The following is a 26,739-nucleotide window of genomic DNA, read 5'->3' on the forward strand; positions in this document are numbered from 1 at the left end:
AGTAAATTTGGATTTTGTTTTTTTTTTTTTTGTTGTTGTTGTTGTTTGTTTAGCGTTTTTTTTTTTTTGTTTGTTTTTTTTAGTCTTAGCTAAAATTCCTTATGTTTGTCTTGTGGGAGTATACAGTAATCAGATCAGGACTTACAAGCTCCAGTCACATGCTTTCAGCTGCAGTTTGTTTTCTGGGCAGAGTTACGGTTACCTGCCAAAATGCAAGACTTCAGATGCAGTTTTAACAACTAATGTAAAAGTTTCACCACAGATACGTTTTTTTCTTTGTAAATGTCATTAACTTTAATGTATATTTCAACATCTGGGGCTAGTTGAGAAACATACAGCTGCTAGATTAAGTATCAGTTTCATTTATGGTTTCCTGTTAAGTGAATTTGGTGCTTGAAGAAAACTGCACGAGAAAAACTTTACCCTTCTAGCACCATGGCAAAGCCAGTTACTTGTCGAAGATGTTTTTTGGGGGGTTTTTTGGCATTTCGTTCAGTAGTTCAAACATGCAGAGAAAGAGGGGGAAATGCCATGCAACAATGGTTTTATTTTTTTCCTTTTCACTGCAGCCAGTCTTTCCTTAAATCTTGTATTCATCAAAAATGGGCACAGATTCTTTCTGCATGACCGAGACAGTTGATGTTCTTATTTCCCAAGCTATTAAAAGTCAAATTAATTTGATTTACTTTGTAGTAATTTCTGTTAGGTAATTGTTCTAATAAAAAAAAAAAGACCACAGAGCTCAGTTTCGCTGCAATATAGAAAACCTTCTATCTTTTCTGGAAGTGGTATTTTTTATGTTGGAAGTGGTTTAGAGTTATCCTTTCTTTTAGTGTTATTTTCTAAAACAAAAAGCAACAATTACTTAAAACTGAAGTGTTGGCATATTGGGCACACAACCTAAACACATTATGATCCTGTGTTGTCATTCTTGTTTCAGTGTCTCATGACAAGTCAGCACATGAATGCAGGTTGTATGTCAAGTGACTGCGTAGATTAGGTTCCAGTCATGGTGAAATAAGTTTAGTCAGTTGCAACGCTATGACAAGTCATACAGATGACATGGTATGGCTGACAAGATGACATTATACAGTGTTGCTGTGTTGAGAGAATTGTGCTGAGGAGGTGTGTCTTGACATGTGGTCTGCCTTGCTGCACGATTTCTTGCCACAGGCTGTTGACATGAGGGCTGGAATAAAGAAAGAGAGGAAGGAGAAGATGGCACTAGGACCCAGTGGCAAGAAAGTGAGTAGGCAGGCAGAGTGGGGCTGAGTCACTGCATGTGTCTGAGAGGCAGTCAGAGACATAGCAGAGCAGGGGAGCAGAGGTGATCTCACACTCATCAGCACAGGATAACACAACCATGATGGGTTGATTTGGGGGGGGGGAGGCGGTTGGAGAGAGGAAGTGTGCATTCACCACCACTTGCTCAGCTATGGAGACCAACAAAGTTCTTCATTTCGTGCCTTCTGGTAAGTGGATAAAAGCTCTGAGAGCTGCTTCTCAGCTGTGCACGACAGCGTTTTCTGGGAGAACCTTGGGGTTCCCTACCTAGTGAAACCTGAGAACCCCCTGTGCAAAACATGTGCAGCCCACTTCCACTTCCACTTTGAGGGGTGGCAGATGTTTTTGTGCATATGTTTTACTTACATAGTTAGTGTATTGTGCATTTGCTTGAGCTCAGAGGAATGTGGCAATGTTCCGTTTTTCACAAGAATCGTGTTTTGTCATTGTGCATGTAGAAATGCACTTTTGTAAGAATACACTTGTGTGTCTTGTCTTTTTTGTGTGTGTGTGTTTAAGTCTGGTATGCAGTAATAGGGGCTCCTGTGTCTTGTTTCATCAGTTAAGGAACTAAACCTTGAGAAACATTTGCGTCGCACTCGTTGCATTGCAAGCCTACCCAGAGAAAGTGAGGGTACCTGTCGAGGACAGGCAGCAGGAATGCAGTGGAAGCCTTGAATACAGCACACTTTCTCATGTGTTGCATTGGCGGGCTTGTGCATGTGCACAATAAATTGAGAGCGATCAACACAGAGCAAGAAACAGTCTCTGTGTGATTGGTGTATGTGTGTGTTTGGTGTGTGCGTGTCTGTGTGTCGATGAGAAAATAAGAGAAAAAAAAAAACATCCGTATCAGTGTGAACATGTTTTGCCTGTTTGAAGTGTGTGTGTGATAGAAGAAGACAGACACATTAGTGTAGCTGACAGCCACAAGAGAGCAGCGAGTTCTCCCCTCAATGAAAGTCCTCCGAGAGCCCAGAGCCCATTTGGAGGTGTGATGCGGCTACCTCCCCACTTTCATATTGTCTGGGAAGACAGAGCAGGATACTGCGTCTTGCTGTTTGTGTGTGTAAAGAGGAAATTATGTCGAATGATGTGAGTGAAGAAATGTTATCAGTGTGTGAAAGAAAATGTGTTTACATATCTGTTTGTACCAGTATATATTAAGGTATTTATTGAAACTCAGTTGGACTGTGTGTGTGTGTGTCTTTGTGTGATGCATTGTGTGCTCTAACTACATAGTGCGTGTCGAGGCGTGATGGACACTGCTGTGGCTCGTCCTCTGAACAGTAATTTGCATTCATTTGCCTCGGAGCTGATTAGAGGTGGAGATGACAGGTTTGATCCTTGCGGCAGAACAATCTGGTTCTGTGTCCTAAAAGGTTCATTACGTAGGGAAAGGTATTTTAAATAAATAAAATAAAAAAAGATTTTAATGATTAGGAGAAATGCTTTGTTGAGAAGTAGCTTATCCATCTAATGATATTTTCTGTGTGTGTGTTGTGTGACTTAACCTTGGCTTTAAGTGCAGGTATTGACAGAGCAAAGTGCCCCAAATACTGTACAGTATATCTGCAGGAATTTGATGGCATTATTGATCTTAGCCGGTGACTCGACAATTAAATTTCCAAAGGATTAGATTTTCTGCTTTTCATACTCACTTTGTCACCCTCTGGATTTTTAAATAAAGCAGCAAGCTGTTCTTTGCGGCAAATCTGAGCATAAATAGCAGGAACATGTTGTACAACAAGAGACCCAGCTGTGGCTGCTCAGAAAATGTAGAAAACCTTTTACAGATTTTGTTGTCGATGATCGTTATAAAAATTTTACTGCTATATTTTGCAAATAAATTACTTCATATTGTCATTACTGCTGGAAAACTGCTGATGATTGAAGGAGGACTTAAAGTGAAAACAGGTCAGGAGACATAAGAATCATTTTATTACCACAGACCCTCCATGTGTAATTACACAATGTAATAATACTGCAGTTGGTTTCAGTACTGAGGTGCGGTGCCAGAAACTGTTAGAAAGCAGAGGAAAAACATGTGCAACCATCCTCAGGCTTTCATTAACTTTTTTGTGCTCTTTAAAAAAAATTCAAACAAAAAAGCAAAATTGCCAAATTAAAAAAATGAAAAATTTCCCCCTTTTTAAAAATGGATAAGTGAGGATGAAAGCATTTTTTTTTTTTAATAAAATTGAATATACCGAGCATTGATCCACATGATTGATGACACAATGATCAGGTGTTTCACGTGAGTAACTGTAATCACATATGTATGCGGATTTCTCTGTTTTTATTTTATTTTGGTAAGTTATTTGCTTTTCGTATTCTCTTAACTTACCATCTGCTTAACAACCACTTTGCTCTTTATCAGGTCGTAGATAACCTGCTGACAACACTTTTTTTAATCAAAGTTAAAACTCCAATCCAGTTTTATAGTTTTATTGGGTAACTTTCTAAGATTTACTTAAAAATTTATAGTCAAAGCTAATGACATTGAAAAAGTTTCAGATTTTGCATCCTTTTTTTTTTTTACTTTATTGCTATCTTTCAACAAAAACAGGCAGTTATCAGCAGAACACTGTCCCTCTAAATGTGGGCATCAGATCACTGCACATGCACCTCAACATTAGACCATGTAAAGAGTTCTCTGTGACTCTGGTCATGGTGAATAAATACAGCACTGGTCCATCAGTAGTGTGTGTCCTGCTTCAGAATCTTTACATTTACCTGACGTGTTTCCAGAATATTTTTATTTTCAAGAAAGTTTTAACTTTTAAGTTAATTGGAATCACTTGAATAGTTAATCTTATTTTATTACAGAAATTGTGTTGGAATTTGTGAAATAACTTTAACTGAACTTTTGCAGTTCATTTTCAGATTTATTAATCATTTAGTCTTTTCAATGGTATTTTACATAGATGCTCTGAAACTCAGCCTACTTCCTTATGTAATTTTATATCAAAATCCTTGTTTAAAATGTTTCATATTTCCCGTTTATTTGCAATACAGTTTGTTTAATTGCACAATAAAATAAACAGTTCAGTATTGTTTTATAATTACAGGTTTCCTGTGTCAGTTTTGACAGAGAATGAAATAGCTCAGTTTAGTATAAATAATACAGCCTTACAAGCTAAATAAAATGTTCTGTGTTTAAACGCTTGTGATGAACTGATAACTCTTCAACCATTGCTGCAAGGTGTCAGTCTGCAGGTGTGACAGAAAACCAGATAATCAGTGTTGCAGCCATGACCTGCAAGGCAGAAGAAATCAGCATGGAGGACACATAGTGGCAGTGTGAATTAGTAGTTGGACCATGTGGAAGTGGAGGTGTGTGGGGAAGAAGATGGATGACGAGTTCCTGTGTGCGTGCGTGCGTGTGTTCGTGCTATAGATGTGACAGTGATCTCTGATCAGTATTCACCACTGGCAGCAGATCTCAGAAGCTCCATCCTCTGAGCACAGCCATCTGGGCAGAAGAAAAATGCACATCAACACACACATACAAATTATCATACAGTAACACACACACATAAAAACGCACAGCAGCACCAAAATGTCACAAAAACACACTTCATGACAAGTCAGCCACACACGCAGAAGAGCATTCACACATTCACACAATTGATACAAACCCATCTGCACTCACACAAGCACACACACCGGTTGTGTCAGATAATGTCTGTATACACTGTACATAATTATATACACAAATCATTCTATCTACATAATTAGTTGGTTTACAGATACAGAACAATTATGTAGACGTGTCAACAAACACTCATCATGCACAGTTCAAGGAACCTCACACACCTAAAGAGGACCTCAAATCATTGTAATACAACAAGTACACATCTTATATACAGAAACACAAATAACCCTAAAACACACTTTTTTCTTTTTTTGTCTCTTCACACAGACATCTATTTACATATATCTCTTCTTTCTAAACAAAGAAAAAACAATTATTGGGGGAAAAGAAAACCCCTTTTGGCATGGGCCCTGTGGATAGTCAGGGACTATGAAATTATAATGTCCTGCACAAACACTTTTATGGCCATCGTTCATTGCTATAACAGATGGACAAATTGAGACAGTATTTCACATTTAGTCAGATGCAGAATGGTTTATTCTCTTCCTGGATGTGCAGCTTGAAACTGTGCAAACTTGCAGAAGAATCTCTGCCATAGCTGAAACTTTATTAGTTTCATGTACTGTGATACAGTGGAGAAAATACACAATAGGTACAAGAAAGCTTAATAATAATTATAATAACTTAGAAGAATCTTAATTGTGTTTACCTTTGACCGAAGGCTAAACCAGTTTAGTTGGCATGTTCAGATGTTTAAGTTATCCTCTGTACTAGTTTATGTTAGACTGCAGGTCAGTTTAGTACTTAAACGCTTAATTTATGCTGTTACAACATGCATAATACGCACAGAATTGTCATGTTTTGGCAGAAATAAGCAAGAAGACAATTTTTCTTAAAAAAAAAAAAATAAAATAAAAATGTGTAAGATGACAAACGTACAGGTTTTCCCATGTCATGGGTCTTAATGCACCCCTAATGACAAGTCATATAGTCCCATTCCTGTTTAGCTCAGAGGATGTTATATCCACGATTACCTAGAAAGTTTGGAAAGTTTCAAACATCAGAATCTTTTCAGTTCTGTTAGAAACTACATCGACAGAAGTGTTATTCAGTCCATCCAATGATTTCTCTGAAAGATGGTTTGTTTTTCATGCAGAGCTGTTTGAAGGCCTGAAGGTCACTGCCGTTCAGTAGTGGCTTTGAGTCTGCCGCTTGCATTTAGAGATTTCTTGATTCCTCGAATCCCTGAATGATGTAGATGATGAAGTGACCTGCCCAATGTAGTCATTCCCTTATGTAAAGAAAGCGGTGAGGTCGAAAAGTACTTGGCAATTTGACCTTGAGAAATGCTTCCTTAAACTGATAAACAATTGATCTTTTAGTAATGAAGCCCTTTGTTTCCTTTCAGAAACAGCTTTTCTTTTTACTTTACCTACTTGTATAACGAATTGAGAGTTGTAATCTTTTGTTTTTTTAATTAAAAAATAAATATTATTGTTTTTTTATTTCAATTTCTATTTTATCTTTGTATAAGTCTTTTATCTTTCAACTGACTATTTTTTGGCATTCATAAAGAATTTCAATCAATTTTATTCATTTTTATGTTTACACTTCCATTAAGTCTTCACTGTATTTTTGTCTTTAGGTTGAAAAACATGAAGCATAAAGATTTGTTTTTGGTTCATACTAAATTCCTACCTAATGTGGAATTTACAAGCAATTTCTGTAACGACTCTAGTGTAGGGATGAAAGCAAACTTTCTGTTTTGTTTTCTTTGCTATGTCATATGAGCACAACCGGAGATTCTAAATAAAGTCATGCTGAATCCAATTATACTAATTGTATTTATTTGTAACCATGATTATAAAAGAGGAGATTCTCACAGTGACACCATTATTTGGACGGTTCTTTGTTTGCAGTACAGGAAGTAAAGCAGTAGTTTTTATTTTAATGAACAGATCACGTTTGAAATCATGAGTATTTAAAGAGAGAGTGAAAATCCAAAGATGAGAAAATGATGTAAATGATGTTTAGTGCATGTCTGTTCCCCTCTTCAGTTTGATTACATTATATTTGTTCTGCAGATACTATTATTCAAAGTGACTCACAACATCTTGTTGAGGGATATTTCATCAAACCAACGTGCCTCCTGAGCTACAGCTGCCCCAAAAACATTGTGCATGACAAGTTTTGGACCAGCCATAGCCATTTAATACAGATTGTCAGCTGTCTCCTAAATTTAAGCTGTTGTTGACTCACAGAAGCAAAAATGCACATATGCAGTAATGAGTGCATACAGTAGTTTCTTACTCTGTAGCATATGAACATGCATAGATATTACACTGATGGAGTCCATAACCAAACATGAATACATTAGCTTTAATAATAAAAAATGTACAATAATGGTGGCAACATGAAAGCTTTGGTTGTGGCCTGCAGTTTACCACACACTCTTGCACACACTCCCGTTGAATACAGACCAAAGCTTGCTCTACAGAGCATAGCACAGGAAGTAGCACTGAGGCATTTATTTCGGTTCCTATTTAATATTGCTCCTGTATGGTGTACAAGCACAGCTTCTATAACTCGGAACACAGTGTGCTCTGAAGGGTATGTTCTCCTTTGCTACCAATTCAATTTAAAACCAGCAATGCTGCTACACTTCTCTAGATGTTGTACATCGCTTCCCCAACATTGTAACTACACCAAGATGTCATGCTGATGAATTCCCCAACTGATGCTCGAGCTTCCAGTTTTTATACCAGGTATAAAGTTGATCGCTTTATTGCAGACGTGCGTTATATTTTCTATGGTCAACATGATTTATACAAGTTGTATTCACAAAATGTATCATTTAATAAAGTGAACGCTGCAGCTGATGTTGTCGTTCCCACTTAGAATGACATGAATTGCACCATGCTGCTGTTTTCATTCAGCTGTTGATAGCTGAGTTTACACTCAGAGGTCTGTCACATTGTTGCTTTATACTGTGTGTGATGCCCTTTTTGTCCTTGCAGCAGTGCACATTATGCCCATTTGCTGTAGCAGAGAAATTGCTTCCATATTCCTGCACATTTTGTATAGTCATAACGACATCTGTGGATATGGGTTGTCTGAGTAGCTTTGTGTTATTTAATAAAGTAAAGACGCACTGGCATGAAAAGCACCGAGATGCCAGGGCATACGGAGCTTACCTACAGTATTTTCCAGGCTCAAGACATAAAATAGTCAGAAGATGATAGAGACCACTCTGCACCCAGTGTCAGGTGGATAATCAAACAAGCTGGCTAGCAGTGAGGTATACTTTATGATGATAAGGTGGAGAACAGTAGGTAACCAAGGCTGCTTAATTCAAATGCTGGCGGTGTGGTTCGAGCAAAGAGACAGCAACTGAGCAGAGCAGGGTAGGGTGCTGACACAAGTCATGGCTAGTGGTTTGATTCTCATCTAAAAAGGTATGAATACTTAGCTGAATGGCGCATTTGATTAAAACAGCCATTTAATTTTATGTTTTAAATACCAAGTTCTCTGCATTCTTCTTGTTAAAACACCCCTTTATATTCCCCCTAAGTCATTGTATCGGAATGGTACATACATGTCGAAACCCCAACATCATGTATAAAGGACAGTATGTTACTGAAAAGACTATTGCATTTTCTTTCTGCTGCCTCAGATTGATTTAGTCTAGAAACCATGTCTGTGAAGTTCTGTAGGGAGACACCACAAATGAAAAGCAGTGAGAGGTGCTGTCGGATGGCAGGCTGGCAGAAACGGCGTACAGTAGATGGCTGTGTGGAGAACAACAGACTTGAAAGGGAGATAGTGGCCTGGCTTTAATGGAGCCAGAGGAAGGGGGGAATGTGCAAGCAATTAGCAGGAATCCCCAAGCACTGGAGGTTTTTTTTTCTTCTTCTTCTTCTTCTTTGCCCTCCTACAATGAAAATCGAGGCAGCCAATTTCTGTAGTGAGTTGTTGGCTTTTGTGGTGTGTGTGTGTGTGTTATAGAGGAACACCTTCAGTGTTTTTGTCACACATTCATTGCCTTACTAAACACAAACACCCAGCGTAACATCTTTGCTGCAGTACATAAGAATAATCCTATACCTTTGTGTCAACGTCAGAGGATATTACAGGATCGAAAAGCAAAAAAGGGAAAGGAATTGGAATGAGGCGAAGGACAGAAAGAGAAAAAGGGGTTAAAAATGATGAAGCGGTAGGGGTGGAGGGGTTTAAATTGGAGCGTGTTTCTGTGCTCACCTTAGTCACGATGCTTTGCCACACCACAGACAGTGCCAGATTCATCTGAGAACTCGCAGTAGCCAGCTCACTTTAACTGTAAATCCCTCTGAGGTGAAAGGACCAGAGGATTACTGCAGAGCTTTTCAGTCCAGTCCTGACACCAAGAGGCAGATCTTAATTCATTAAATAAAAAGAAGAAGAAAAAAAAAAGCAGAAGCAAAGTGTGGAACTGCAGGACTGGAGTTTATTCCACAAATGTAAATTCTCAATTAGTGATCTCAGTTATTCATAGTGCATAAAACATAAGCATAACATTTGAATATGATTTTTGTTCTTTGGTTAAAGCTTTGCTTGCTGTCAGAAAAATATCCTCATTTGTTTGTCTCTGCATTACTTAAAATGTTTATCTTGCCCTGACTTGCTTGGTTAGGTTTTCCCGTGGCTCTGTCCTTTGCTTTGCGGCAATTTAGCCTGAAGCAATGCTGCTTTTCATCATTTTCTTTTATGGATTTAGGTAAACACACATGCACAAATAACCCCCAGGATAAAACTCATCTCCTCTTATGCTCACAAATTTAGACAGAGAAACACCTGTATATTGTGTAAAACAAGAGTCAGTTTGTGCACATGAAAGCAGTAATATACAAAGGCATTGGGGCAGATATAAACACCAGACCACATCCACATGCTCTGCTGTCCAACAGCAATCCGGCTGAAGTCCACCTGTTTGCCAGACCACTCGGCTGTAGAGTTTCATAGTCAAGATTCTGCTCTGACTTCATCCTCATCAAACACAAGCCTAGAGACACAGCTGCCTGCAGCAGAGCTTGCAGCTTTTTCACTCAAACAAAGCCATATTCAGTTTTTATAATATTTAGCTTCCACTAGTAGCTCTTGTGTTAATGTGTGCTGACAGACCCTTTGAAAATATTCAACATTAGTGCAGCTTTGTCAACTAAAGATGTTGAACCCTGCTATGAATGCTGTAATTTTTACCACTCTCTTTGGTCACAACGTGGTGCTCTAAACTAAATGTGTTGACATTGTAAGCATCTATCACTGGAAACATCAGGGAGAGCTTGCTGCCAACATGAGGCTCATTATATCTTTGAGTTTGAACAAGGTTTGCTTCCAGCCTGCTTTAAAAAAACTTAAGGTAAAAAGTTGATGTTTTTTTCTGTCGATGTGACTCATTCTAATTCAAGGTTCTTTAGACAAAAGCATTAATCAGACAGTGAGTTTTTACCCTCGGGTGCAGAACACTGCAGCACAGGATGGGTCTGTTCAGTTTAGTGACACTTTGTGACACTTTGGCTCAATTACTGGAATATAATGATAGGTTGCAGATGGGATTAAAAAATTCACACACAACTGTACACACACTCATAGCATTTTATAAAATATCTTTTGTTAGCTAGCTCTATAGACATAGTGTTCATCAAGAATCTGTGTTTATTTTTCTATAGTTGTTTTCACCATCGATATTGAAATGATGAGCTTATCTTTATTTATTATTCATTTTTCTGCAAATCACTTTCCTTAAAGGAAGAAAAAATGTGTAAATTACAAAGATATGTACGAAGTGGAAAAGCTGAAACATACCTACACATACCTAATAGCAAATGAAAGGGTAACCTAACACAAATTCATTAGGAAAATATAAACATATACATATTTGGAAAATAACATAAACAAATACACAAAAAGATAAGTCACATCAATCAATCTGCCCCAAATAACTTAATCAGTTGAATTAACCAAAATCAAAAGAAAAAAATCTCAAGTAAAACTTCAGTTCTGGTCAGTTTACTCCAGCCCCAAAATAAATCAGCTCTACGTTTTATTGAGTTTGTTCCAGTTTTATTTTATGCAAAAGCAAACAAACCAAAAACTCCACTTTTTCAACAGTCCCGCAACGTGACACCAAAACAAGGAAGCAGACGAGTGATCCAAAGTGAATCTTTCCTTGTCAACACAGAAGTAGGCAGAAAAAAAACAATAAACCAAGCAAGGGGGCTTACGATACCTGTCGTACACTCCAGTATCCAGTAGGAATAAGTATTAGATCTGTATATAGAGTCTGTTGGCGGTGGCGCACTGCAAAGCAAACCTGCTTCTTTTTAAGACGTCACCTTCTTCAGCTCTTTCTTACTGACTGTGAGAATCATCGTAATGAGAAAAAGGCTGGACTGGGCAGGCCAGCCTCTGGAGGCCAAAAGAACCCACACGAAAATCCCATTGGGTGATTAAGGCAGGATGGTGAAGTGAAGCAGGTGAGTTAAATTAAAGAGAAAAACACAAACAACGTATGGTAACATCAGGCTGTCACAGACTTTAGATGAAAAGTCATGAAGTATCCTCTGTCAGAAGAGCACTTTGGAACTGCAAAGTCACAGTACACGCCCAAAAACAAGGCTTTTCCTTGTGTAATTAGAGCCTTGGTGGACAGAGAAATAAAGGAGATGATAAAAAGTAGGTTTAAAGACAAGTAAAATATTGTTCCACCCTGCATTAACAGCACAGGTCTGAACACAACCAGGACAAATGTAAGTTGCAATCCAATGCCCAGTATTTATTCATTTATCATTAATTATCATGGTAGTTCTCTTTTAATTCACAAACCAAAATAAAATTACAAAGTGGTTTGCAAAAGCATTAATTTCCCATGGTATATATATAAAAAACAGAGAGCTAACATCTGGACATCTGGACTGAGATGTCTGATGGTTCTCCAGGTATCTGCTGGAGCCTTTTCTCCCGCATGGAGGATACTGCCTCCAGTGTTCTGATGATTACTACTCTTGCCTTCATCTTCCAGGCTTTCCCCAGCTCTTCCTTGAGTCCTTGGTATTTCTCCAGTTTCTTGTATTCCTTTTTGCTGATATTACCATCGGGATGGCTATATCCATCACAGTATTTTTCCTCTGCTGCTATCCATGATCACAATCTTCAGCTGGGTGGCAATTACTATTGCAATTACCGTCAAACTGAATCATCATTGTAGGAATTTCTGAATCGTATTACAGTTTAAACTGGATCCAATATTCCTTGTATGTTTTATTAACATCAACACGTTAACTGAGATCTGAACTTTAAGAATATATGAAGTGACTCCACAGAATGAAACGGAAACAGTGTATTGTTACAGTATTTCAGAAATGCTAGATGCTTCAGATCAGATTATTACAGTAATCTGATTACTCCCACATAGCTGATTTTGATTGTCAAGTAAATGCAATCAGTGTTTTATGAAAATAGTCTTTAATAATCAAGAAAAATAGGTGGTGTTTCACGATTAGCTGTAAATAAATCAGTTTGGAATTGAATCTGATTTAATCAAAATCAAATAGAAATAGACTGTTAAGGAAATTAGTGATAATACCCAGCCCTAGTTTTAACATCTGTGGTCTGCTTCCTCCTGTGGCTGCTTATTATCCCAGCACGGATCACTGGCAGGGCATAGCTGACTTCTCAGGACTTGCCTTACTCATTGCAGATACTGTATTTGACTGTTGCAGTTTTCCGTCTGGCCTCTTCATGGTTGCCATTTGCCTGTGGTATGCCAAGGTACTTGTAGTTCTTTCCTACAATTCTGCCCTCTGCAATGCCCTCCCAGACTACCTTCCTTCTCTGTGTTACCATTTGGCTGCATTTCTCCAGTCAGAATGACATTCTGATGTCCCTGATGTAAATCCTTGTGGTGCGGATCAGTGAGTCAATGTCTTGCTCACTCTTAGAGTACAGCTTAAAGTCATTTAGGTAGAGTAGGATATATATGTGCTTTACAAGTTATTAACTGAGCCTGGCTCGATAGGGCTGTGCATCTTCACTGGTGTCACGATTTGATTCGTATCTTTTCGGTTTCGAGTTGTTCCATTGCTGGAAAAATTCAACACTGCTATAGTTCAGGTTAACTTCGTTCTGAATGTGGTCCAAGTCAGACATGCAAATGATTTATCCTAAAGAAAAAACTATTTACTAGGTTTCTTTGCCTTTCTATTTCTATTTTATAATAAACGTTCAGATTTAAGTTTTTGTGTTTTAAAAAATCCTCACCTTTTCTGGAAATGGGTTTGAAATCATTGCCTACAGTGAGAGTACAGTCTTAACTAGTCAACGTGTAAATGAAAATAACACTTTAATTTGCAGTGGACATCAGTTTTATTTAAAGAAAACAAAACAAAGTACATCAAAGTAAATATTTTCAGGATGTTTTAAACAAGTGTGCCTTATTTACCTTCCAACCCTTCACATCTTGAAGTACAGTGCCAGCATACTGTAAATTCACATTTATAGTGTTTGTGTAATTGGCATGCTGACTGAAGTTCTTTAGGGTTCTTTTTACGTAAAAGTAAAATAAAGAATACAAACAAAGGCCAAATGTGGGCCTGGCCTTTAAAATGCATATATGAGTACACAGGTTTGCCTAGAGCAGAGCGTAGGAATTCCCTATCTGCCTCGGCCCTCTCAACGACCACAGCTCCAGAGGAAGAGTGCCAAAAGAGCCTGGAGGCACAATTATCCAACAAAAGGCCCAGCCATCTCCTCTGTGCTGGCCCAACCCTTGTAGATTCCCTTACAAACACAGCAGGGACACCTTTTTAATTTCTTGCCCTCTTAACTTAAGACTCTGTATCACCTGTGTCGTAAATTCCAGGTTTCGTCCTCCTAGGGATTCTGGCATCTGTCCTGAAGGTACCTGCAACACTCTTCCCTGCAGTATAGCAGCCAACATGAGGAGGAAGCTTGGCATGGTTTCAATCTTGATGTTTTTTGTTTGTTTGTTTTTACATTGCAGAGTGTTTTCAGTAAAATGTGGAAACTCATATATTTTATATAATCAGAATAATTTAAGTTATTGCAACAAAAAAAATGCAAAGTAAAACAAAGATGTAGTCAGAAAAAGAGAAAACTTGGCAAAGTTTTCATGGATTGAATCTAGTTTCTCAAAGTATAAAAAGTCAGATTTTCCATTGCTAAGGAAATGATCTTAAAATCCTTACAAATAAAAATTCTTTAGAGTAATAAGTTCTAAATGAAGTAATAAATTCTTCTAACAAAAAAAATAATTTGTTTTTAGAATGCATAAAATATTTGTTTTAGTTGCTTTAATACATTGACTCATTATTCAACCCATAAGCTGTCATACATGTTATTGAAGGAATTCTGGTCATATTTAATATGTTTTCTTTTTTCTGGTAACTGAAAATAAATTTTAAATGCATCATGAAATCCATTGTAGGTGATGTTTAATTCCATTAACAGTTCCCATGTCTGACAGAGAATTATTTACCTGTTTTTTGGAAAAAGAGTCCACACTTTGGCCCAAGATTTCAGTAGTTGAGCTGACAAAATTGGGAAATGTAACTGGAGGAACACACTAGGATCTTAGGATTTTTTTTTTTTGGCCTATTCATTGTTTTTCTTGTAGCGAGAAAGCATTGGAGTATAGTTGAGACTGAGATGTCCACTTCAAAAACCAATGAGTCCTCCATGCTGACACACCAGTGGACGAAGCGAGGCCTCAGATTCCATCATGGTGGTCGGTTAATGTTTGCTGGCAGGTGTGGTCTTGGTTATAATGGCCATGTTATGCCAGAAACTTATTTTGTTTATTGCTGCTATTTATGTTCTTACTGCTGCAGTTTTGCGGTTCCTACCGACTTGTTTGAGGCCTCAAGCAGTCAAATGACCACTGGATGATTCATAAAAATAATTAATTAAAAGCACACACAATTTATTTCAAATTTACCTTATTTCTGCTACCATGTTTTAGTACTTTTTGCCCCCTCTGTTTTAGAAAACTGCCAGCAGTATATAAATTATGTATAAATAATATATTTTCAGCTTTTACAGTTGTAAGATTTGTTTTTTCCAAACTACCAACTACCACTGACATGTGCTTCTTAAAACCTAAATTGAGCTCATGCTTTCATTTAGAGGTATTTAGAGGAAATAATAGACCTAAACAACTTGTATTTATTTATTTATTTTCATACTGCTGGTTCTTCCTATTTATTAGCAGCAGTCCCTGGCTAATTCTCATTAGGCATTTTTTACTGAAGCAACTTTTGTTCTCTATAGAAGTGTGTTATGGCTGGTAGGGAAGAGCTGGGTGCGCCAGTCTTCATCAGTAATGAGAGAATAGTAAATCATATTAAATGTGGAAGCATGTGTACCTTCAGGACCTTTTTTTTTGGATGCAGATGCCATAGGCAATAATTAAATTTATTTAAAATTTCCTACACCAGAGAGTTCTGAGAACAGAAATTAAAGTGACGATAAAAAGGACAACAAAGGCTGTTAGTTTTTTATTCGTAGCCCAGAGTGGAAATTTGTGGTTCTGGTGATAGAAATCATAGGAACATATTGAGGAATGCTTTTTCTTTTTTTTTTTCTTTTTGTTTTTTTAAGAAGTTTGCCACAGCGCTTGTCAAACTGATGCAAAACCACAACTGCTGCAAAGGCAACCATAACTCCTTGCCATCTTTTTTTTTTCTCTGCAGCTTGTATTGGATGCAGGTTTATATCAAAGGAAATGGTTTGTCACTCGGCATGCACTAACACGTCGAGTGTTGATCAACACAAATGTTGCCTTGCTTTCGGAGTTGTGACATGTAAACTTATCTGACTGATAGATGTTTGATGTTTGACTGATGTTTTCCTTAAGTATATGTTGGGCAATGATGAAAGAGCTCTTAGAGACATACATGCACACACACACACACGCTTCCCTTGCAGATCAGTAAAAGTGATAAGACACATGTACTGCTTTAACCAGTTCTGACTTCCTGCTTGCGAGCTGGCAGCTTCCTCTATGTGAAATCTAACAGTGCATCTTGTTTTTCATGAACTAGTGTTTTGGCTGTCCTCTTGGTGGAGTTGCTTGTCAGTCACTTCCGTTTAACAGCCATTTGTATGTCCTTATTAAACTAAAAGATGTCAGAACTCTGCCTATGTGGTAAATTCCCCAGATTTAGGTATTAGTTTTGTTTTCCTTTGCATTTACTTTTATCTTTATTTAACCATTATTTATCCAGGTAGTCCCATTGAGACACACAGTCACATCTGTAAGAAACAGACAAAAAATATTTAGTTACTAGGGCTGGGTATCTTCATTAATTTCCTGAATCGATTCAATTCGGTTCACAACAGCCTTTTTCGATTCAATATCTATTGATTTACAGCTGATTGTGTAACGCCACCTGTTTTTCTTGAATATTAAAGACATTTTCACACAACTATTTTTATCAAACACTGACTCCATTTACTTGACAATCAAAATCAGATATCTGGGAGTAATCAGATTACTGTAATAATCTGATGCATCTACATGCATTTCTAAAATACTATAACAATACAGTGTTTCCCTAGATTCACAGCCTTTCTGGCTGTGATGAAAGAAAAACCCACTTAGGACAGAAACACGTGAAACTTTTAAATGTCCTGATGAAAACATTTCATTCAGTGGAAATATTAAAGTTCAGATCTCAGATAACGTGATGATGTTAATAAAACCTACAAAGAATATTGGATCCCTGTAAAGCTGTAATATGACATTCCTAGAATGACGTAGATTCAGCTTGTTGAGCTGTGCGCGTTATGACGACCGTGACATTATCGGTGTGACACCAGAGCAGGAGAAATCCTCCATCTGCTCCTCACTGGAACAAGATGCTTCCAGCTTCCCCTGCCTAAGGGAATTTTGAAAACTCATATTTTTGTCAGATTTTTAGCTGGTTGACGTTTTTCGACGCGTGCGCTCTGTCCTTTGACGGAAACCTGTGTGTGTGTGTGTGTGCTCACTACCGTGGAAGCAGAGAACAGCTATGACATGCAAATCAGATAAACAGCATCAGACTGTTAATTTTTTGATAAAAGGACAAAGTGTAAACCTGTTCTAAAGGAAATGTGATTTTTAAAAGGCTATGTTGGATTTATTTCAAAGTGAATATGGGCATGATGACATCACTTCCTGTTGTGGAACATGGTGGTGCCCCTGGTCTTAGCGTTAGCTGCTAATGTGAGCGGTAATATGCTGCAAAATACTTTACAGGTGAATGCAATCCACACTGGTGAATGAAATATCTGAATTTGACGTTATCTCTGCAAGAGAAGCTGATTTTGGACGGAAGCAACGCAGGAAACCGGTTGCGTGTATAGATACTAAGATCTCACCGACTGTCATTAAGTCACGTGAGTGTAGGGTCACGTTACCAGAAAAGAGTACATATAAGAAATCAATTAATCAATTGAATTTAATCATTTAAAATCCATTCAAATACATTTTTAAAGCCCTATTAGTTACATAAAGTTCTAACAATACAGTATATAAATTAGAGTTTACATAAATGCAGGTTATATACTAAAAAAATAAAACTGAAACAAGCAATTCAAAGATACTTTCCCCTCAGAATGTGGGCGACTTTAGATCCAGCTGTGTCCTGCTGCAAGCTGAAGGAGCAGAGAAAGAGAACGTCCTGTTGCCATTTATTTAGTTTGTTAGCAATTTTGAGTTGTTTTTTTTTTTTCTAGTTAATTATTTACAAACATCCCTTGTGCATAGTGTATAAACAATGTCAGACTTCTTTACAGTTATATCTAGAATAAATACAACATTTTTTTATCATTTTAGACACATCCTAAGCTAACTGGTTGCGTCTGCACGTCAAAGCTTTATCATGGGGTGAGTCTCAGACAGAAATACAGATTCTGCAAACTGTATACAAATTATATTTTTTGTTTTATATACTTAGCCTCTAAGCCCACTTTTCTTTGATAAATAACCCTTTATATGTGTAAAATACCCTTTACACGTGGCTTTGTTGCAAATTCACCGTTCCACACCTGGCTTCAGTTTAAACAAGGGGACAAAGATGTACTACAAACGCTTTATGTTTGATCACAGGAGAAGATGTAGAAACACACAACCTTTCTTGTGTCTTGATGTTCAGTAGCCAGTGCATACATGTTTCTTAAAATTTGAGATACATGTGTTGTGTTGACTGACGTAGTTGCGTCAGTTGGCATTGACCTGCTTTGGAGTGCTTCCTTGTCAGATATGTGTACAAAACAAGCGCCTATCTCTGTGTTCTTTTGCTTTTTCTGTGTTTTTTATTATCACTTTGTTTATTTAAAGCAAATACAACTTTCCCTGGATCGATTTTAAATCTAAGTGTAATAAAAAAAACAAACAATATAATGTTATCTTTATCAGTTTACATTTAAAGTAGTATTTTATGTGCATTTTCTTTACCTTCACTAGTTTACACTTAAACCTTTAAATTTCTGGGGTTTCTTAAAAACAAACATTGATCAATGTTTACAGGGCTGCAGAAAACCCTGCATACATGAATGGAAATATCCTCAAATTCCTCCTATTAATTTAAAAAGTAGCATACAGATGTACTGTTATTTGTCCAAGTCAGCTGTCTCCTTTTAGTTTACATGCAATTTAAGTGAATCTGATTTTGATTTCACAACAGAATGGACTTCATGACCAGTAATGAAGCTGTTTCAGAAAGACCATCAGAGCATGAGGTATACAAAGGCCCATAATCAGCTTGAACTATTATGTATGAGTGTGCAGCCCATTGTAAAAAAAACAAAGATGATCAGTATTAACTCATTAACAAAACAAACGATTGCCGTAAAAATACTGCTTATTTAGCTTAACAATAATAATAATAATAATAATAATAATAATAATTAGCATTATAAATTATATGGCTTTCAAAATGCCTGGTGTTACTAAGTTAATGTGAAAAAAGTCTTTTATTTGGTCATCAAGTGAAGTCTCCGTTGTATTTTTGTTAATGTGGCGAAGCCAGTAACATGGATACCCCACAAATCCTGATAAATCTCTTTCTGCATCTGTCAGTGCCAAACGGCTCAACACAAGCAGCACCCATGAATCTTCATGATCAGAACACTCAGAGTAAGACACAGTTCAGAGACCCGACATCCACAGGAAGCCGGCATGATGTGTCACATAAATAAATGAGCAGTCCAACAGAAGGGCCCTCTAACACACAGAAATGTAACGTTTTCTGTTTTGGCATCTCTGTTATCTCTGCCTCTAGAAATCTATTTCTTTAAACTGTATTTTACATATTTTTTTAAAAATAGGTAACAATTCTTCATCTGCTGTTGTTGCTTGTGGTGGTGCTTCTAATAACAACACCACTAAAATAATAAAGAAGAACGAGGAAAATTAAATGAAATCTACAGAAAGCTCTGCGGTCTGTTCATAATATTTGGTATTTGATGCACATATTGACTCTGAGACCGTAAATAATGGTCATTAAAAAACAAAATTCTTCACCAATTTACTACTGTCATTTGACCTTGGGCAAGCAGACAGGAGCAGAACATTAAATTAGGATTCTAGTTTTATTCCTATTGCTTACATCCTGTATGTGTAATTGGTTTGCTGGATATTTATTTATTTAACTTTCTTTAATAAAATGCTAAGAAATCTGCCAGAAAAAGATAACTGAGTGATGTAATATTGTAACATTTTTCAAAGGGGGTTCGCCCCAACCAGCACAATAATAAGTATCATTAACTTAACTTATCTCAGAGGAAAAAGCCTGTATCAAGATAAGTAAAAATCTAAAGTTGAGTTGGTGAGAAAACACAGAATCTATGGTACAAGAATACTGCTTGTGCCTCAGGCTGCTTAGCTCTTAGCATGACGTGGTTCAGTGGGTTTACTGCACTGCATTTATAAACTGACTAAACATGGTCCAAAAAAATGTGCAGAGAGGCTATTTGTGAAGCCGAACCCTTATTAGTTGACCATCTGGCATTTGAGTGGAGTTTTAATCGGCATTCAGTCCTGCATCAAATGGACCTGCTGTAGTTGCTCCAGCTCTGCATAGATGGGAACATAACACCTGAGTGGCCATGCTAATTTTCACTGAGGGTTGCGTCAGGTTGTCAGTGTGACACTTTAAGTCTTGTCTGCGGTAATACAGACTGGTTTCTTTCCACCAGGTTCCCATAGCTATTGTTTGTCTCAGACCGGTAGCTATGTCAGTTAAAATGAGTCTGGAGACATTTCGTTTTCACGTTGAAATCCATGTCAATAAAATGTAGCGCGACATTTATATATGGCTCTATGGTGCGGCTTGACCACAGGTCCGTGGCGGGAACGAAACATTGGACTGCAGCCATGTCAACACCCTCACCACCCTCATCATACAGGGCAGGGAGAAACACTCCACTAACATGGTGTTGAGATGTCAGTGATACCGTTTGAGCAAAGTGTTGATGAGTTTCTTAAATCCCGGATTGTTCACTGTGTTGAGAAAAAAAAGTTATCTGTTTATAACGTTTGTCTCTCTGTGTCTCTGGGAGTTGGTGGATCATTTAGTCGCGACTCACAAAAATGGAACATTTTTCTATTTTCTTGTGTTGCGTCGCAAGCCCCCGTGTGCACGTCAGCATGAACGAGCGCAACATTTCACATGCATGAATGTTGCCTGTTGCTTGGCTGAAGGAGGGCAGCAATTTTCGCCTCATTGCGCAAGTTCCATAGAAAATGAATTAAGGAGCGACGTCGCCTCCCGTGTGTCCAGCTGTTAACGAGGTGTTTGCAACTCGCGCTGAATAAAACTAAAGCAGTCAGGGCTGTGGGAGGAGTCTGCAGCAGAGCACTGCAATGCCAGCAGCGCTCGGTTTGCAACTGAAAACAGCACAAGAGGAAACTGCAAAGGACAAAAATAATCGGACCATCTCATTTTTATGATTGTTGAAAACCCAGATCGTAATTGTGATTAAAATTCAAATAATTGACCAGCCCTAATCTGTAGCTAAGTTTATGTGGACAAAGTAGTTCATCCGATTAAAATCAGTCTGATCAGATTCCAGCTGGCATGTTTACATGGATACCGGACATGATTTAATGTGACATTTTCTGCCACTTATCCAGAGTTGGGTCGCAGGGGCAGCTGCCTAAGCAGGGAAACCCAGACTTCCCTCTCCCCGGCCACATTCACCAGCTCATCCGGAGGGATCCCGAGGCGTTCCCAGGCCAGCCAAGAGATGTAGTAATAATAATAATAATAATAATAGATTAGATTTATATAGCGCTTTTCAAGGCACCCAAAGCTCTTTACATTGTGAATCCATTATTCATCACTCATACCTGGTGATGGTAAGCTACGTGTGTAGCCACAGCTGCCCTGGGGCAAGCTGACGGAAACGTGGCTGCCAGTCCGCGCCTATGGCCTCTCCGACCATCACCGAACATTCATCCACACATTCATACACCAGCAATGCCAACATTGGAGGCAAGGAAGGTTAAGTGTCTTGCCCAAGGACACAACGACAGATGACTGCGGGAGTGGGAATCGAACCGCCGACCTTCCGATCATTGGACGACCTGCTCTACCGCCTGAGCCACTGTAGTCCATTCAGCGTGTCCTGGGTCTGCCCCGGGGCCTCTTTCCGGGGGACGTGCCTGGAACACTTTACCAGGGAGGCGTCCAGGAGGCATCCTAACCAGATGCCCGAGCCACCTCATCTGGCTCCTCTTGATGTGGAGGAGCAGCGACTCTACTCTGAGCCCCTCACAGATCACCGAGCTTCTCACCCTATCTCTAAGGGAGAGCCCGGCCACCCTGCGGAGAAAACTCATTTCGGCCGCTTGTATTCGCGATCTCGTTCTTTCGGTCACTACCCACAGCTCATGACTATAGGTGAGGGTAGGAACGTAGATCGACCAGTAAATCGAGAGCTTTGCCTTTCGGCTCAGCTCCCTCTTCACCACGACAGACCGATGCAGAGTCTGCATCACTGCAGACGCCGCACCGATCCGCCTGTCGATCTCCCGCTCCATCCTTCCCTCACTCGTGAACAAGACCCCGAGATACGTAAACTCCTCCACTTCGGGCAGGACCCTGTTGCAGACCCGGAGAGAGCACTCCACCCTTTTCCGGCTGAGGACCATGGTCTCAGACTTGGAGGTGCTGATTCTCATCCCAGCCGCTTCACACTCGGCTGCGAATCACTCCAGTGAGAGCTGAAGATCACGGCCGGATGAAGCCAACAGAACCACATCATCTGCAAAGAGCAGAGACCCAATCCTGAGGCCACCGAACCGAATCCCCTCGACACCATGGCTGCGCTTAGAAATTCTGTCCATAAAGGTTATGAACAGAATCGGTGAAAGATGGGGCAGCCTTGGCGGATTCATTTCATAATTCATTTAAGATGATTTATTTTATTTTGAACCTGATCATCAAGATGCTCAGTAGTCCTTTATTCTTTCAGTATAACAACATCTGCCACAGTCCAGTCGCATTCTGCTGCCACCATTTTTCAAGTCTTCCCTGAAACTTATTACATCATCTAAACCCCACGTGGTTCAAGCATGCACAGAAACAACACAGAAAAAAATCGTGTACTATACATGGCTATATACATGGCTACTTTTTTCCTGCCGATCCAGTTGTGAAAAGATTTAAACCACCCCTCTCTCTTGGATAGAAAATTCTTTCTGATCGAGGCTGGTCAAATAAGCTGAGGTCTTTATTCTGATTGGACATTTGACTGGAACAAAATTGCTCCATGTAAACGCAGCTAATGTTTCCTGTCAGCAAGCCAGAGCCTAGCTCACTTTTAGTACCAGTGTGGTGGACTGATATCTGTTGTTGTATTAAAAATAATAAACCAGCCTAATTATCTGAAATTGTGGTCCAACTCTGCCTGTCAGATTTGGTGTAATGCCAGTTGATGCTATCGTGGTTACACGATTGTCACCTGGGATGAAGGGATATGTTGGACTGTTTAGATGGAACCCTTATGATAAACACTGCAGTATTTTAAGGGCTAATTGACTTGTTGCAGTAGTGGTACCAGGGTTTTAAAAGAATTGAATAGCTTAATTTTGGTTGGCTTATTTTTTCTTTGGCTTCTCAGCACTATTTTATACTGTTTTTGATCATACTCATATTTTTACTCACTACATTATAAGCTACAGAAAGCCTTAAATTTATCATCTCTTACAAACATTTGTCCTTGTCAGCTACTGAGAAACTTCCTGCTTATTCTGCCTTTCATGTTCAGGTCACTTAGCTACTGCTGTGCTTCGTGTGCAGCTGTATTATGATTGTTATGGTGATGCACCAATGCAAAGTCAATGAATGACAAAGAGGGACTGTTTTATAGGGAAAGTGATCTCTGCACTTGGTAAAATGTTGCTACTGGTGTTTTTTGTCAATTCCTTCTTGGAAAGGCACCTAAAAGGCTAGCAGTTGCTTCATCTGCTTGGCAACAGTGTGAGTCAATAAGAATTCCTCCCATGTATGATCATGTATTGATCTGGTGTGTATATGGAGGAAAGGCTTATGTAAGTTGTGTGTTTGTGTGTGAGAAAGGAGAACTAGCTATGAGGGGTTTGATACATTATTCAGAATTACCCTCTCACAGACACATGTGAAATTTAAGTCATTCACACATTATACTGAAACCTCTCATACATTATACTAAAACTGCCTCTTATACTATACTGAGATTTTCTCTCATGTACTATACTGAAATCTGCTCTTATACTATACTGAAATACTCTCACATACTATACTGAAATACTAAGGTAAAACAAAGTTGCCTCTACAAGATTAAAATTCCAATTTTTTTGGTATATTCATCACACACCTAAGGGAAATATACCTAGAGGAGCAGCTACAAGCAGGTTACTTTGCAGTGATGTTATAAAACTTTGTAGGAAATGACACCCATAACAACCAAACAGCTAGTTATACTAATAAGGTAAAGGATTCATCAGCAGCAGCATGTCAGAGATCATCCTTACATGGTATTAACATAACTCAGACATAACTGACTTTATTTTTATATTTCTCCTGATTATATTTACTATAATAAATCTACAACTATAAATGTCGTTTCTCTTCTTCAAACTCATTTTGACAATAATATGCATTTTCAACTCGCCATGAGCAGTTAGTTCCATGTTTTTGTTTTTTGTTTTTTTTAATTAAAACTTGTCATTATTAAGCTTTTTCATAATTCTTGATATTGATTTATTTTTTCTAAACTATATAAATAATTTGTAAATGTTTCTTTGTCAGATCGCTGGGATTTTTGTGGTCAAATGAAAGAAGCATTTGTTCGGCACACTGTTGAACATCAGTTACGGGATTAATGTGTGAACATGTTGCTAAAAAGCCTAAGTAAAGTCTGGACCCCCCCCTTTCGTTTCCTTGCTTCTGCATGAGGCCACAGTGTCTCAATAACCTTCAAAGTATCCCTGCTCCCTATCTGTTTCGCCTTTCAGTTCAATCCACATGCTGCACACATCCACAGGGCCGCGTGACAAACACTCCAAAATATTGTACTCTAAATTCCCTCTCTGTGCATTTGTAACTGAGCGCTCCACCAGATTATAGCTTTAATTCCAAAATGAGATATCCACCATTTTGAGAAATGCAGCACTCTACTTTTGCAAAACGATTGCTTGCCTAGAAGCAAAGCTCACAATGGATTATCATTGACTGTATTAATAAAGTCAAGACCTTTTGCAGATGAAAAGAGGGTGTGGGTGCATTGTATATAATCTGTGCCTGCTAATGTTTTATATATCTAAACATTTTCTAACGTTTCCCTGAAGGGAAGCTTTCTTTTTGACCTTTGGTGAAACCACAAAGTCATCCACTTTCTGACTACTCTTACTCAGTGTTTTAGCAATTTATATGATGAAGCTCCGCTTATCTAAAATGTATAATACAGTCTCAGTGTAACAGGTAACACATATGCTTCCTTTTAGTAAAACTGTTTTGATCATGTTTGGATTATTAAGATCGTTGGAGATGCTGTGCCATTTTATCGGACCAGCTTCCTCCAGTAGTTTCTGATCACAGTACAAATGAAAATGTTACTTCATAGTTTTGGCATAAATGAAACTTTATTAAGGCAAAACTATTGACCAAAAAAGACCAGAGAAAAAAATAGCCAATGAGGTAATGGTGATGGGAGAAGAGCCTGAAACCAATGAGCAGTCACTGTGGGCTAAACCGTGTGGTGGAAAAACAACTGCATTCATGCAGTTTGGGAGCGTGTCACTGCTGCAGTGAACTCTGGCTTATATTAAAAAGAAAATGGTCTGACCTTCAACTACAAGAAAGAGATAACTCATGGATCTGGCCATTAATTCCACACCTTTAGTTTGATTGATGAACCCTACCACGCTATGCAAAAATTCACCACAGGATTGCACATAAATTCTTCCTAAACTGCTACTTGCTAACATGTAGGGAAAAAGTACTTTTTGTAGGTCCTGACTTTGCTTAAAAAAACTCTTTTCCATTTTAAATTAAGGTTATACTTAATCAATCAAATGAATTGAAAATTGACCTTTTATGAATGAGTATCCTGATTTGATTTTCTCATCTACCAGCATCAGATTTTTTTTTTTTTATCAGGTTTGTATGACATGGCTATCAACCTGCAGTACCAGTTCAGAGTGACTTAATATGTAAATGTGCATTGAGCATGCTTTATTAGCATAATTAAACCATAGGTGACAAGGTCAAAATTGCAGCTCATAAAATATTTCCCAGTCCATTTTTTGAATGCTAATTAGAGATAATGCAGCTGTACCTATCAGGATATGGAAACAGGTACACTTTTTACAATTCTGTTGTTTTCAGTTATAAGAACAGAACAATTTATGCTTTCTCAAGAAAAGTGTTGTTCATTAAGGTGAGACAGTGCTGATAAAAGTTTGGGAATTTAAACTATTATGGATTATTATGAAAGTTTCCTCATGCCAGCAGGTTTTTGTTTTTTATTTTTTATCTGTTAATCTCAGGATTTTTTATTTAATCATATTAGTCAAGTTCCCATAATAGAAATTCAAACATTAAATGAAGCTTGTAGTAGGACTCTCAGTAGGAAAGATCTTCGGCCACCGAGCTGGTCTCAGTAGCTAAGGGAGATTATGAGGCTCCTCACATACTCAAAAAAGTTGAGATTCACAATATGTGGCTCCGCAGATATCTTTCATAAAATTTGGAAGCTTTTTGATGGATTTTATTACAATTATAATTTTTATCCTCCTACGATTCCCTTCCCTCCTTAACGGCTCCTGAGATGTATTGGTCCTCTACAGTAGGGCTGGGCGATATGAACCAAATCTTATATCTCAATATTTTTTACCTGAATACGATATCTATATACAATATAGTTTTTTTAGTCAAGTAACCAAAAAGACCGTTCTAATTTACAGCCTTTAATGCCAAATATACTTTTTTTTTTTCCAATCTTTGTGTGTGCCAATCTTTCCCTTTTTTATTTTGTGCAGCTGCAACACACAACTGTTTGTTTTGTTTTGTTTGTATGCTCGTCTGTTTGTTTTTGTGTATGTGACGTTGTTTTTTGTTTTGTTTTTTTCCTTGAAAAAAACAATAGAAATATTGGAATAATAATAATAAACCAGGTAAACAACACTTTATACTGTTGAATCAGCTTATACGGACTGACTATATTAGCAAATTACTGTCACCATACCTTCTTTTCTAAACAGTCATTCTATTGTTGAAGGGAAAATAAAAATGTCCACATACTTGGATAAAAAACAAAAACAAACAAAAAAT

The 26,739-nt window shown here is 38.1% G+C and overlaps 1 protein-coding gene across 5 annotated transcripts in view; it reads left to right on the plus strand.

Moving 5' to 3' along the window:
* The window catches only part of slc4a11 (solute carrier family 4 member 11), a 135,798-nt gene that overhangs the window by 45,660 nt on the left and 63,399 nt on the right, over positions 1-26,739 (plus strand). For 2 of the 5 annotated variants that reach the window (XM_041972223.1, XM_041972225.1), the window contains exon 1: positions 1,332-1,472. The exons of the other annotated variants lie outside the window; for them this stretch is intronic. In XM_041972223.1, coding sequence (XP_041828157.1) covers positions 1,436-1,472 — 37 coding nt within the window. In that variant the 5' untranslated portion in view covers positions 1,332-1,435. Of the gene's footprint in view, positions 1-1,331; positions 1,473-26,739 lie in introns of those variants that run through there. 5 annotated transcript variants of the gene reach the window in all.

This window comes from Melanotaenia boesemani, chromosome 20 (genome assembly GCF_017639745.1).
Source record: "Melanotaenia boesemani isolate fMelBoe1 chromosome 20, fMelBoe1.pri, whole genome shotgun sequence".
Classification (NCBI taxonomy): Eukaryota; Metazoa; Chordata; class Actinopteri; order Atheriniformes; family Melanotaeniidae; genus Melanotaenia; species Melanotaenia boesemani.